The sequence below is a fragment of the Cyprinodon variegatus genome, unplaced genomic scaffold (genome assembly GCF_000732505.1).
Source record: "Cyprinodon variegatus isolate N-32 unplaced genomic scaffold, C_variegatus-1.0 Scaffold449, whole genome shotgun sequence".
Lineage (NCBI taxonomy): Eukaryota > Metazoa > Chordata > Actinopteri > Cyprinodontiformes > Cyprinodontidae > Cyprinodon > Cyprinodon variegatus.
The window spans coordinates 467,986-482,143 of NW_015150902.1; the positions used below are offsets into that span (position 1 = coordinate 467,986).

Sequence of the window (14,158 nt, forward strand, 5' to 3'; positions counted from 1 at the left end):
GGAATAGAAAATCATCTTCAGTCCTCACTCTGAGGAAATCCTGCCCCTAGAAGGGAAGAGGATGCATGGTTGGTTTCCATCAAATATACTGCAATAATAAATAATCTAAATTGTAACTGGAAACAGTTCTCTACCATCAGCAGAGCTTTCAGGTCTGTTAATCTCCATTATGAGGAAGATAAAAAAGTATTTCCAGTGATTAGGAAAAGCTTTGCTTGTCTGAGATTGATAGCCTAGCCTGGAGGCTAAGAGCAGCTGCTTTGCTGTATTCTGTTGGACCTGCGATCATCTGGAAGGAGAAAGATGCTTTAATTCAGTCTCTGGGGAGCTCTAGTTACAGGACTACCTGGAAAAACTCAGAGAGAAAGGTTTAGCTAGCCCATCTGGTTCCTTTAAAGCTGGATTGAAGACCTTACTCAACCTTGGGCAAAGCTTGAAGAATGTGCTCTTTGACAGTGAAAACTGTTGGCAACTGTTAAACAGGATAAGTCTCTATTGGCTGTCCTGAAAGACGATGCCTTTACCCACAGGCCAAACTTTCTTTTGGCCTAGTGTGGACGGTCCGCACCAATAATTCCGCTTTTTTCCCCTTTCCTATTATTTTCTTTAGCCAAAGTTAACAAGTTTGGTGCAGCTAAATGTGTACAGAGCGTTTTCAGTCAGTTTTTTTTCCTCTCTCCCGCTGCTCCCATGTCCCGCCTGTCGGTTTAACATTATGTTTTTCTTTGAGACTTATGATTTGCGGTCGCATTTCACTGACGTATAAAGTAGCTACGTGGTTAGAGGAGAGACACACAGCAGCACTCAGTGAATATTAATCAGCAGCAACTTCGATGTCTAAGTAAAAGTTAGGAGACAGATTGGATGAAAAAAATTAGAGATCATGCCACCGAAAAATCTGTTTGACATACAGAGCTTTTTTTAAGCTAAAAATGGCAACAGATTCTAAGTTTATACAAGTTAGTATTATAATGCAAGAAGCTTAAGAAAACAGAGTTTGTTCTTTACTAGTTAAAAAAACTTGACTTCTCAGAGGACCATGACTCCCAGGTACAGGTGAAACATAACATTTGTTCTTATTGTACAGACAGACTCAGCTTGTACATGTCTTTAAATTATGTTTCTGGCATCATTATATTAGTAAATAGGTTCATAAATCTTTGAGCACAGAGAGAAGTAGGGAAGGAGATTTAAAGGTGAAACAGATTTACAGGGATATGCAACATGCAATACAATATATCTTCCAAGTTTACCAGAAAGTTTACAAGAAAAAAAATATTCTATGCTATATTTAAAATGCAGCTATATCCATATTTTTCTGGATGGATGCAATTTAAATTGTACTTCTAGGGATGCATAATATATATATCAATGTTGTCATCGGAATCGCAATTATTTTTATACATTAATGTTTTTGGGCCCTTTATATGTAATGCACTAAGAGGCTTCTCTCTAACATCTATAAATATAAATATCAGTGTATTGTGGTTCTCTTGTGTTCTCAACAATTGCAAAGTATTCAGTAAACATATGTTTGAGCTCATTTTTGGAAAATACAAAAACCCTAATATAAGCGTTTGTTTGGAGTAACTATAGGTCCATCAGCCACCACCCTTAGAGTTTCCCCACCAGCTTTCATCTCAAAGCTACACCATTGCCATTACCTACCTTCAACAAATGGTAATGCTTTGCTCCAGCTGAGGAAGGGAGAACTATCAGCATTAGGACGACAAATTGGTTAAAAGTTTTCTAAGGAAACCCAGTTGATTGCTTTGAGTGACTGACTTGCATTATTCGCTCCACCTACATGAACATGTGGGGACTTTAGACATTGGTTAGATGGGTCTTCAATCAGCATATTGACCTTTAATTAAAGGAAACTGTTAAAAAGAACAGAAACCTGTGCCTCATCGTATTTAAACCTTGGCTCTTGGTAACCCAATTAAATCAAAAGGTTTTAGCTGAAATTACCCAGGGCTCCTGGCGCTATATTTTCCTCTTATGCCTGAAAAAGACATTCTGCCAGTAGTGCTGCTTTTCTTCTTTCTTTGAAGAATCTGTCACGGATTCTAAATGAGCTCTTAGGCTATTTGAGGAACCTCTCAGTGTTTCCAAATAGCAGGTAGGCTGCTGGAGGATATATATACACCATACTGTCCTTCAAGCAGTGATTGGCTAAGAAGCTGGGGTCAGGGTGATAATCATTCCTGCCCCATTAATTTCACAGCTTCAGCCGAGGATGGGGCTTCTTAAAGCTGGCATTATTTAATTAATCATCTTCTCCTGATGGCTGGTCAGTGTTCACCCTATCCATCTCTCACTACCCCTTTCCAGATGAGTAAAGAGGGCTTTTCATCAAGTCTGGTATAAAGAAAAAAGAAAAATGGAAGACTAAATTAATGTGCTCTTTCTCTCCTTCCCCCTGTCTTTCTCCTCTTTGTATTTTCCTTTCAGACTAATAAGGGTGATGCCTTGGCCAATCGGGTCCAGAACACTCTGGGCTCCTATGAAGAAATGAAAGACCTGTTAACTAGCCACTCCAACCAGAGCCACCTGGTTGGAATCCCCAAAGGCAGCACAGCAACCACAAACCAGCAGCAAGCGTCGAGCTCCTCTGCCACAGAAAGGTCGGCCATGGAGTCCCAGCTGTTCAACGAGGCCTTAAGAGGAGGAGTGGTTGGAGGTGGAGGAACAGAAGGAAGTGGGGAAAAGAGGATGGGAAGTGCCGCACCGTCTTCATCGTCAGCCTCCATGCAGCCGCCTGCAGTCAACACGTCATTGTCAAACACAGCGGCGGTCCCGCATCAGAGCTCAAAGAAGTCCAGGAGCTCCATGGAGTGGTCAAAGGGAAGCCAAGAGACGGGCCTGGTTTTGGGTTCGGGATTGGCACAGAACGGGCAGAACCCTGCAGCAGCGGCCGCCAGCAGGGGCAAGATGGCTCTTTTAGAGGAACAACAGCTGCAAAGACACGAAGAGCTGTTCAGCTCTCTTAAAGATGAACTGGGTCTGAAAGAGGAATCAAGCCCTTCTTCCTCATCTTCATCCTCTTCCTCCTCCTCTTCCTCTTCCAGAAGGCACTCGTCCAAAAGCCATCCCCTCCCAGGTAGACTCTACTAAACCTCTGTCACGTTAAAGCGGTCTCTCCACTTTCCTCCATCTTTGTGCTTTTATATGTAGGATTTTATTCCACCTATAAACAGACTGTGGTTTGTATTTTTCTCTTCCCCTAAATATAGACTTAGACTCAACTTTATTAATCCCTTGGGATAACTCTTTAAGGGAAATTCTGGTTCCAGTAGCTTATGTAAAGTTCAAAGAGTTAAAGCAAGATGCCATTGAAGATAAAAAAAATATGACAGATAATATAAAAAGAGTGTATATAGTACAAAAAAGCATTAAAAAAAGATAAAAGTTGTATTATGTAAAGTTTTCCTTAGATATAAAAATATGTGCACGGTAGAAAGCTAAGGGAAGACTACACAGTAGTTGACTTGGGTTATTGCACTTACACTGCAGAAATCTACTGACCTTATAAAGGAGAGACAAGGAAAACAAACATTAAAAGTAGCTAGATATTAAAGGTCTTTACCTCCATCTGTGTATCTGTGACCAGGATCCATTTAGACCTGGTCAACTTGCACTAAATAACTAATTCTAAGCACTGTGAGGAAACTGTGACCTTCTAACTGGTAGCTGCTAACAACATATGCCGCTAGATCTGTATATGTAGGAGTCTGGAATACATTTAATCAACTCTAGTTACAAACTTTCCGGTTAAATATGGACTGCATGGATTTACACTGAATAGAATGCAGATTAAAAGGGCAGAAACTTTGTCCTTTCACCTCTTTACGGTTTGCCCCTAGTGTTCGCGGTGGCTGGAAGGCGTTTTTCACGTACGTGATCCAAACTGCAGGCACTAGTATGATAATAAAATCAAACATGTTTCGGCGCCTGTTTTCGGCATTTTAAGTTAATTAAGGCGTTAATAAACTGTTTCAGTGGAGTCATCATTGCGATCTGCATCAGCAGTGCTGTGTCTGTCTCCCTGCCAGCTCCCAGATCAGCTTCTCTGATTGGTTGATATGGTGCAGCGAGCAGCAAAAGTTACATTTTTCCAACTCCAGCAGCTGCTGCTTCTGAAGCGCATCCCGCGCATCAGATGCTCAGATAAGCGCTGCTCCTGCTGCTCAAAACGCTCGGCAGGATCTTTTGCTGCTCCTTGATGTGAGTCAACCATTGACTTTGCATGAAAACTAGCTGCTTGTTCCGCCTCTGCTGCTTTAGGTGTGAACGTAGCGTAAGAAAGTAGAGCCCATCAGCCCGGTTCTGAAGTCTGGCTCCCTGTAGCTCAGAGAATAGACTTTAAAATCATTCTGTGAGTCTATAAATCACTGAATGGAACAGCAGCTCAATATATAACAGATTTATTGTCAGTGTATCAACATCCCAGACCACTCAGGTCTTCTAGTTCCAGCCTACTCTGTTCACCCAGAGTTAAAATGTTAACTGAGGTATCATCAGCTTAAGGTTGTGGTCAAACCGTTTTATTTGCTGTACTATGTCCTTTTATCATGTTTTTATCTATACTTTTTTCTTCGTTTTTGTTGTTTAATTCATATTAAGAACTTTTAATTGTCTTTTTACTGAATCAAGCTACAGATAAAGTCGCCTTTCCTTTCCTAGACTTTCTAAACAAATCTTATCCATCTATATTCTTACCAGTTAATGATATCCTTTAAACCCAAGAGGAGGTTTTATTTTCATATTTACTTTTATGTTTTCCTTAAAAAGTCTTTAAGTGCTAAAAAAATAGATGTAAAAACATTCTTTCAAGTTTATGAATGATTGTTTTCCAATGTTTGCCTGTAGCATGAAGCAGATTTAAGGAAAAAAATATTTCTGTCCTAATAGCTGAAAACGTTTGAAATTAGCATTTGATTAACATGATTTTACCAGAAAATAAGGTTGATTTTGAAACCCCAGAATATCATATTTACTTTTAGTTTTTGTTTTCATCAGGTTGATTTAACCCTTTGTGTTTTTTTTTCCCTTTCTTTCATACAGATGGTGGCACCTTTCGCTCCTCCACCTTAGATGGTTGCCACTTTAAGTCTTCCTCGGCCGCAGAGAATGGCGGACCTTTTAAATCCTCCCCGTTCGAACATGAAACAAGTTCCCACCTCTCTTTATCCACTTCCCCGCTGGCTTCCACTTCAGTTCTGACTACACCCACACCTGGTCTGACCACACCAACGTCTGGTCTGACCACGCCCACTTTCCCGCCCGGCTGCCTATCGGGGAAGCACGTTCCTGTTCAGCAGAAGCCTACGGCATATGTGCGACCAATGGACGGCCAGGACCAGGCGCCAAGTGACTCCCCGCAGCTTAAACCCCCTCCAGTGGCAACAGAGGGGTTCACCAACAGCCAAAGCTTTGGAGGGACCTCTGGAAATGTGAAGAATAAACTGCCAAAGCTGAACCTCAGCCACACAGGAGAGGTAAGACTTTGGAATTAGTGTCAAATGCTTCAACGTTTAAAGACTGTCTCTTCTAGTAGAGGCAAAAGCATTGTTTTTTTACAAGGGCGTAGGTTTCATTTCAAGGGACACTATTGGTCTTAAGTTTCATTGGTCTGATGTCATTGGTTCTACTGTATGCCATCTCATTGGTAAAAGGAAAACCCTCAAATTTTCTTTTTTTAGTCAGCTGTGGCTAAGAATCCTAAGTTTTTACAGCTTACAGTCTTTGCTCGTCCACTTTTCCTGCAGTTTTCAGAACTCCCGTCTGACTCTATAAAAGAAAAAAAGGTTTTTGTTGATAAAAATCAAATCAAAACACTTTCTCCTGCTTCTTACAGAACTGCAATCAGCAGCTTTCACCTGTTTTAGCTTAGATAATGTTTAGTTTTTTAATTGGGACTAGTTTCATAGGCTTATATTAAATGTGCTAACAGTGCTGTTCTATCGTGAATAAAATTTTAATTTTGCACTCCAAGCAAGCACACACATATAGAATAGAAAATAGGCAATCAGGGAGAGAGAAGGCAGAACTTAAAGTCGTAGGGAGGCGGCCGTTCCAACCAATGCAGTTCTCCTGAGTGGTGCCCGACTTTACACGAGTTAATACAGTGAATTTGATTGGTAGTTTATCAAGGGGGCGGGATTGTTGTGGCGGAAGATTCGCAAGCCGTTTTGGTTGTGGCCAGTTTGTCGGAAGCATCTTGCTAACCAGTTAGCAACTTAGTGCTAGTAGGTTCCCAATGGGAAATTCCATTGGGACCAAGTAGCACTAAATTGGTGACTTAGAAACGACGCTGTCAAGGAACGCTATGGACAGAGGAAACATGCAAGAGGAGGAGAGTTTAGTGTCGGAGGTCATGGATAAGTCTCCTCCGTCATACATTTTTTATTTAGAGGAGGAAAGCGGGGAAGAAGATGTTGTGGAAGAGGACGCCAGTTTGTCTTACAGATGACGCCACTTATGTGACCAACTGTCCAAGTCAGAGAAAATACTACTTAACTCTGATGTGTTGATACTAACTGTGTGCGGTGGCTTGCCCAGATTTTGATCATTAAATTGTTTATTCTAAACAAAATAGTTTTAAGCAACTAGATTGGCTGTTTTTCCAACCAGTCTATTCTTAGAATCTATCCAGCTGACAGCAACTCCTACAAACTCCCACATTTTGACTGAATACTGAGGCTGTTTAGATGGCTGTCAAAATTCCTGCGCTTCCTGAACCACTTCCTGAAGTAGTCACATGGTATCACGGTAGCGAGGGCTCGGACATAATCAATTATGGCCCCTCCTCTAAATGAATCACGCCTCGACACGCGCTTCGGGGAAGCGCCCCCCTCCATGACTTGAAGCACGACTCGAAGGTTAACTAAGTCATTAAATATTAAATATGTATCTTGCACATCTAAGCAATACGTATTAATATATTTCAAAATATTATAAATGTTAATTTAAATTTAAATGATAAAAAATATAATTTTTTTATGTCTTAATCAGGGTCGTTGGGTAGGTTCGGCGGCGCCATAGCGCCCTCTATTGGCGCCACTGGTATAGATTAAAAAGCGACTGCCATTTATGTTAATCAGAATCCATGTTGTTTGGGGTTCGAGTCAGTCCATGTCTTCTACTGTGACCGACCCAACCACAGAAATGGTGCTGCGCCGCACAGTAAAAGGGATCCACAGGCGGTGCAGAGGTAGCCCATTTTCCCTCATTGTTTTAGGTCATTTATTTATTTTTAAACAATATTAGGAACCAAAAGATCGATATCATGTTGGGCAGCTGGAAATCACGATATATGGCCAAATCCATTCCCCCCCCCTACTGCTTTAGCAGTTTATTTCCAGCTTTAAACATTAATTGTGAGGTTTGAAACAGATGAACTCACTTTACAATTTTTTATATACCTGAAGGCGGTCAATAGAGTCTGGCTCTTGTTCGGTTCTTGTTTCATAGGTTGAAGGAGTCTTTAAAGAACACTTCAGCCCCTGAACAGCATCTACAACACAGAATAGATCTGCCAGTCAAAGACTCACTGGTTGGTGCACCACAGGAAAGGGAAACGTGCCAGAACTGCAGAAAAAAACAATGTGCCTGTTTCCCCTTGAATCTAATTTCTGTTTAATGGAAATGAAACAAATGTTAACCGGTGTTCACTTAGAGAAAACCTGGAATCACACACCTTGACTAACCAACGAAGGCCAGTTTCTCTTGAAATGTAAACACATTTTTATCAGTGGTGTAAATATGTCACTCACGTTCACATTTAGTCCTAATCCACAATCTGTTTGAAACTTGACACGCAATTATAAATTCAAATTAAAAGGCAGAAATATAGACGTTTTCGTCATGCAGGAACAGATTCCTCCTGATTTAACCCTTTAAATTATTCAAGAGCATCTGCTTCAGCTTGTTAACGGTGACACATACTGTCAGTCTGCTCCGGATGTCAGCAGTCTGACTTCATGTTTTCCCTTCTTTAGACCCACTCCCCCTGTTTTGTCTCTCCATCTCCGCATCCCTCTCTATCGTCTTCCCTTGAAACGTTGCAGGTTGTGAGGATGACGCGCCTGTGTGCGTGCGTGAGACTAGTTGACAGGCGAGCAGCCATCCATATCGAGGAAGCCAGCTGTTCCTTGTGCTTTGATAGGACAGATCTGTGTCTGTGTGGTGCAGTAAATGAGCCTGAGCTGGAGCTCTGAGCATATGGCACTAAGAGGGAGATAGAAGGACAGACAGCAGAGAGAAGAGGGAAATTAAAATGTAGTTTACTTTCATGGCCACAAGTGTTTCGACTGAAAAGGCAAGGATGCTTTTCTGTCTGGCTTCATACTCCTGTCATGGTTGTTCTGAAGAAAGCGTCCAGGAGGGAAGGTGGGAAGTCGATCTGGACTAGAGGTGAAGGGAAGGAGATGAGGAGACACACAGGAAGGAAAAGGGAAGTGAAGAGAGAAAGACAATGACTGTCTGATTACTGCGCCTTATCATGGCTGTATTTGTTCTGCTTAGATGACTTCCTGGATGTGTTCTGCAGCTTAAATAGCAAATAGCAGCATAGCAGCAGAGTAGGGTTGAGCCAGAAAGCAAATGAAAGACTTTCCAGTTTGCTTCAAGTTTGATCTCTGTCAACAAAACACGACTATAAAGCGCAGAGAAAAGATATGTTGCCTTTATAGATATCCTGTGCTTTCCTTTTCTGTCACATTTTCAGACAGTCAGCGAAATTTGAATTGCAAACAAAAAATTCGGTTTTCTAATCCACATTTTTTCACACACTGGAAAACATAGAAATCTGGAGAAGTAATTTTTTCTTAAAATAAGTGCATTTGTTCTTGTATTGAGGAGGTAAGTAAAATACTTTTCCAATGGCAAAAGACAATTTACATTTAAAATAAGAAAAAAAAAACAATTACATTGTCGTATTTCAAGTGCATATTATCTAATTATCTTATTTTAAGAGTAAAAATACTAATTCCATTGGCAAATCATCTTATTTACCTACTTAAAATAAGGATAATTACACAATTTAAGAAATGTTGACTAATTTCTAGTTTGTTTTTGCAGTGTATCTGATTCGATTCTGATATTTGAATTTAGATATTTGTAGATCCAGAGGCGTCAAGTGACAAAGTAAAAATAGTCAGTGACCTTATTTAATTAAAAATATTGGCTATCCTTTACTATTTATTTTATAGACGATTTACTGCTGCTCCTTAGATTTTTCTTTGCAATTATCTCTACTTTCTACTCCATACATTTTAAAAATAAACTCCTTGGTTGGCAAACTAGTCCTTAGTTCGCCACATACCAAAATAAATAGTTTTTCAAGATGGTATTAAGTTAAATCTGACACTGTTACCATTAGTAATAAACCTAAGAAAATTAAGTATAAGGAAGTTATCATCCAGAATTGTAGAAACATTTTACTTTAATAGGGTAGAGCAGTGTAAGGTTTAACATATTTTCCTTGATTACTTCTAGTTTATTGTACACATGTAAGTCCAAATTTGCAACTTTAGATCAGTATAAGGTCATAAAAGGAAGTCATAAAAAAGTCAGTACTGTTACTGGGACGAATTCCATCATCAAAACAAAAATTCATCTGTAAGCGTTCAAAATGACTGGATTTATTAAACCAAAGAGAGATTCCTACAAAAGAATACATTTGTCAGCTGTTCAAGAGATTTTTTACTTAACTTAAATTTGTTATAGAACTAGACTTAACAGATCTTCCCTTATGGATCAGGTCCATTTTCACAGATACTAAAGGTATAGAGGATGCTCTTTTATTTCTGTCCAGATCATCAAAATGAGTGGTCCTCCTAATTGTCAATCATTCTGGTGATATGTTTATGTAAGGCCATCCTACGTGCTCCTCGCCATTTTCACTTACTGGTGGTGAGTCTGACATGGTGAAAAAAAGGGAAATCTTCTTTTGGAAAGTAAGCTTGTTGGAGCAATGCAAACAGCAACTTTTAAACAGAGCGTGCACGAGGAGAAATGGGCTTTCGCACGCATTAAATAGATGTTCCCTCTCAGGAGCGGGCACAGGGTTGTGCATGTGCACTTTTTTTTAAGGGGAAAGGGTGAGTTTTTTCAAAAGTTCATTGAAATCCTCTACTTTACCTTTTATATCCGATCGGTTTACGTCTACCAAAAATTTTCATTTTGTTTATAAAGGAGATAAAAATAAAATCAAAAGGCAACGTCTGCAGACTTTTATCTATGCAAGAAACAGTACAATATCAGCAGATGGGTTAAAAACTCACCAGTGCTGCCCTGATCGTTGGCAGTATGCTCTACACCTGTGTACAATCATCTGGTTAGGGTGAAGCATTCTGGGAGTTGTAGTTCCAAAGGGCCTGTCTGGGATGTCTACACATGCAGGCCTTTTTAGATATACTTATCACAGGTGGTGCAGTGGTTAGTAAGCACGACCCATGTATGCGGCTGACCCGGGTTTAAATCCGACCTGTGGTCTTTTCCTGCATGTCTCTTCCCCTTTCCTGTCANAAAAAAAAAAAAAAACAATGACCAAAAAAAAAATCTGTTTTCAGGAACAGTGAGTAAGCTGAAGTTGGGAGAATATTCCTAAGATATTATTTTGAGTTGTTCTGGTGCCACAATGAAGGTAACAACACTAGTTAAATACTCCAGGCATCTAAATCACCAAACTATTATAACTGAGTGAGAGTCAGTAGACATGAAATATTACAGAAAATTATCAACAACAAAAAAATGACAATTGTTATTTAAATATCCGTTTAAAGAATCCAGTTCCAATCCAATCAATCCTGGAAACCTGACAAATTGCTGTACCAAATTTCATGCAAAAATAAATATTTTAGATGGCTTTTAGGTGATAAAAATCTAGACAGCTTTCTCAGTTCACCATAATAGCACATGGGGTACCAGGTGTCCCATTTTAAGTCTCACACTGTCTCAGCTGAGATGAAGTGGTCTCAGCTGAAAGATACTACAATTAGCCTAGTGTTACAATTTGGAGCATTGGTAAAAAATGTTTCCATCATTTAGAGGAGCATGAATGAATGCCACATGCATAAATTGGCCATCATGTGCATGGATCACAATAAGGATGTATGGAAATAATCTAATTATAGTACTTTGTCAATAGGTGACTTATTAGGTTAAAATTAGATCAATCCAATTAATTAATACCGTCAAGGGATTTCTTTCAGTGTTTTAATGTTGCCTCCATCCACTAGTGGATGTCGCTGTTCAGTATTTCCAAGAGAAGTAGTGCTAGGGCAGAACCAGGAATGGATCTAGAATCCGGTCCAGGATTTATTTTCACTGTTTATTGGAGACAGAGATGAAGTAAATTAACAACTGTAGATAAAATCCTAAAATCATGACCTAAATAGTCCCATTTAGCTGTGCTGCATGGAGGAGCAGCAGATGCTAGCAATTAGCATGGAGAACGGTGAAGCATTTTGTGTTTTAATGCATTTAATTGAGCCAATGAAAGCAACCAGAACCACCTGTTAACAGCACGAAATCTCACCCAGCACTGATTGGTGGATTAGGCTAAAAAAAACACAGCTACAAAACAGTTAGCATTAGGGTTGCCAACGGCAAGAAAAAGAAAGGGACACCTCATGTGCGTGCCAACTGACCCGATTGCCTTTAACCCTCCTGGCGTGGTGTTTTTTTTTTTTTTTTTAGCCCAATTTGACTGAAATCTGCATAGAATTAGATGCATATTTGTGAGTGACATCGACAAATGGAAAACAAATTATTATCCAGCAATTCACTTTAATACAAAATAACAAACTTTGCTGAAGAACATAAGTATCTTAAAACATAAACATTTACAGTCAAACTGTTAAAAATGAATATAAAACAATAAATAAATAGTGCATGTTTGGTGCAACAGCAAAGTTGTGCAAACTTGTAAACATATTTGTGCCTTAAATGCAATGACTGTAGGCTACAGTTGTAAAACAGAAAAAAAAAAAATCATGAGGATGAGGGTATTCTGGATCATTACATATAAGTTTTGTATCTAACGTGCCCTTGTTCTTCATTTTCCATTAGTTTTTACTATTTTTTTCACTCTCACAGTAATACGTGACAAAGTGCGTTCCTTCCCCACTAAATATGGGACAGGTTCTTCTATTTCTAGCATCCACTTTATTGAAATAGTCTGACAGTATATCAGAGCGACATGCCCTCTCCGTTAATGTTAGATTTACATCTTTGTTCATTGGAAATCAGAAGTGTTTCACATATTTTGTTCATTTTCATTTCATTAAGTGACCCAATAGGTTCCTGTTTATAAATATGTGTAAAGATTTGTTAGAAAAAACCTTTTACGTTTATTCAATCAGTATTTAATGCTGATGGATTTTTTATTTCTTTACCAAGCATATTGAAAAGACAAAAACATTTATCCCTTCATGTTAATAAAAAAATCCTCCTGATACAAAAAGAAAACTCAAGATTTAAAGAAAAATTCTGGTTAGCAATAAATTTGATCACTAAGATCTCTCCGCTTTACAATAAATAATCCACAGGTTTGTTGCAGGAAGGATTTTTTTCAGTCAGAAGTGCTTAAGTTCCCATTTTAAATTACCGTCAGGCTCAAAGTGTTAAACCGAATGTAAAACATTTTGCAGGTGAGAAATTAGCATCATTTCACCACAGTGACTCATTAACTGATGCCATGGACCTGTGTCTACTGAAATCTATACAGCTATACAAGAGAAGCAGACTCTATTTGTTCAAAATAATCCTTAACAAAGGGAAAGGTGAATAAAAATATGTTTATCAGTTTAGATTTATACAGATTCTGTTAAAGACTTGCTGACAGCTGTCAGATAATGACACAACTAATCAAAAGGTTTAGGGAGCATTTACCTCCCCACACTGGGACAGTTGATTTGGATCAGCTTCTTTCTTAAATATTAAAAAAAAACATAATCTTTTATAGGTGTTTTTTTTTTAATATTATTAAATTATTATATTTGTTTTCGGTGCTCTGAAAACTGAAGTGTAACCAAAAAGGAAAAGCTGAGTGACTTTAATTGTGAAAATGCCCTTTAACAACACCATATCTTGTTAGAGATGCAAAGATTAAGTTAGGGAAGCAGCTGCAACTGTAGTGGTCCTGAAACACGAGTCCAAATCTGTCTTGTTTTTTTTCCTGTAATGTCCTCTAATTGAGTCAGGTGCTACAAATGGGTTGGTACTCGGTACGTTCTCCTGTTTAGTGTTCTTTTTGTGCAACCGAGCGTTTGCAATAAGACCTCAAACTGCTGTGGAAGCTTTATTGATTAGGGCTCTTTATGTGTGTGTGTGTGTTAGGGGTCGTCTTATAGTGCAAGAGTGGAGGTCAGACTGATAACACTATTGACTGTTTCCTAAAAGTAACAGAAGCCTTAAATTCTCTGTTTTCAGAGGGAAAAATCAGACGCCAACAATCAAAGCAGCAGATCTCATGGCTTCCAGTGAACGATTCCTCTCTATAAAATCTGTTTGAGTTATTCTAACGTAGGAATTTCCATTCAGAATGAAGAAAAGCAACTAAATATGTTGAACAAGATTGAAATATAGCCCTCAGTCCCTGAAAGTTTGTAAATTTTAAACATCGTTTTGAGGCCCTAAAATTTTTTTGAAAAATTAAAAATTATATATTTTTTTGCATTTTGATGTTTCCTAATGGATAAAGACTGTCATAAATGTGATTTTATTCTTTCTTTGTTCTTTGCTGCATTCTTTCCTCTGTGTAGTCAGCCTAGTTAACATGTGCATAGCAGCATTAATGGGAGGCAATCCTCTCGAAGGGGGAATTTGTGAATCACCCCGAAATCCCACATACTCCGTCAGCGCTCCGCTCCGCTCCGCTCCGCTGCGCTCCGCCCCGCTGCGCTCCAGACCGCCTGCGCAAAGCAAAGCCTACAGCCGTCGCTGTGGTCCCGTCCGCTCCGATCTGAGTTTCTTGGAGATCGTAGAGGGCATGCGCGAGATGAACCAGGGTTTCCACAATTCATTCATTTTTTCTTTAAATCAAGGCCTTAATTGGCACTAAAATTATTTAAATATGTTTATCGAAGTATTTATAATTCTTTAATAAAAAATGCTTTCAAAGGCTGGAAAATGATGTAAAACTTTAAAT

At 39.0% G+C, this 14,158-nt stretch overlaps 1 protein-coding gene across 1 annotated transcript in view; it reads left to right on the plus strand.

Moving 5' to 3' along the window:
• The window catches only part of LOC107093840 (AF4/FMR2 family member 2-like), a 297,213-nt gene that overhangs the window by 120,851 nt on the left and 162,204 nt on the right, over positions 1–14,158 (plus strand). Inside the window, exons 3-4 of the mRNA XM_015389141.1 lie at positions 2,455–3,103; positions 5,068–5,501. Coding sequence (XP_015244627.1) covers positions 2,455–3,103; positions 5,068–5,501 — 1,083 coding nt within the window. The remainder of the gene's footprint in view (positions 1–2,454; positions 3,104–5,067; positions 5,502–14,158) is intronic.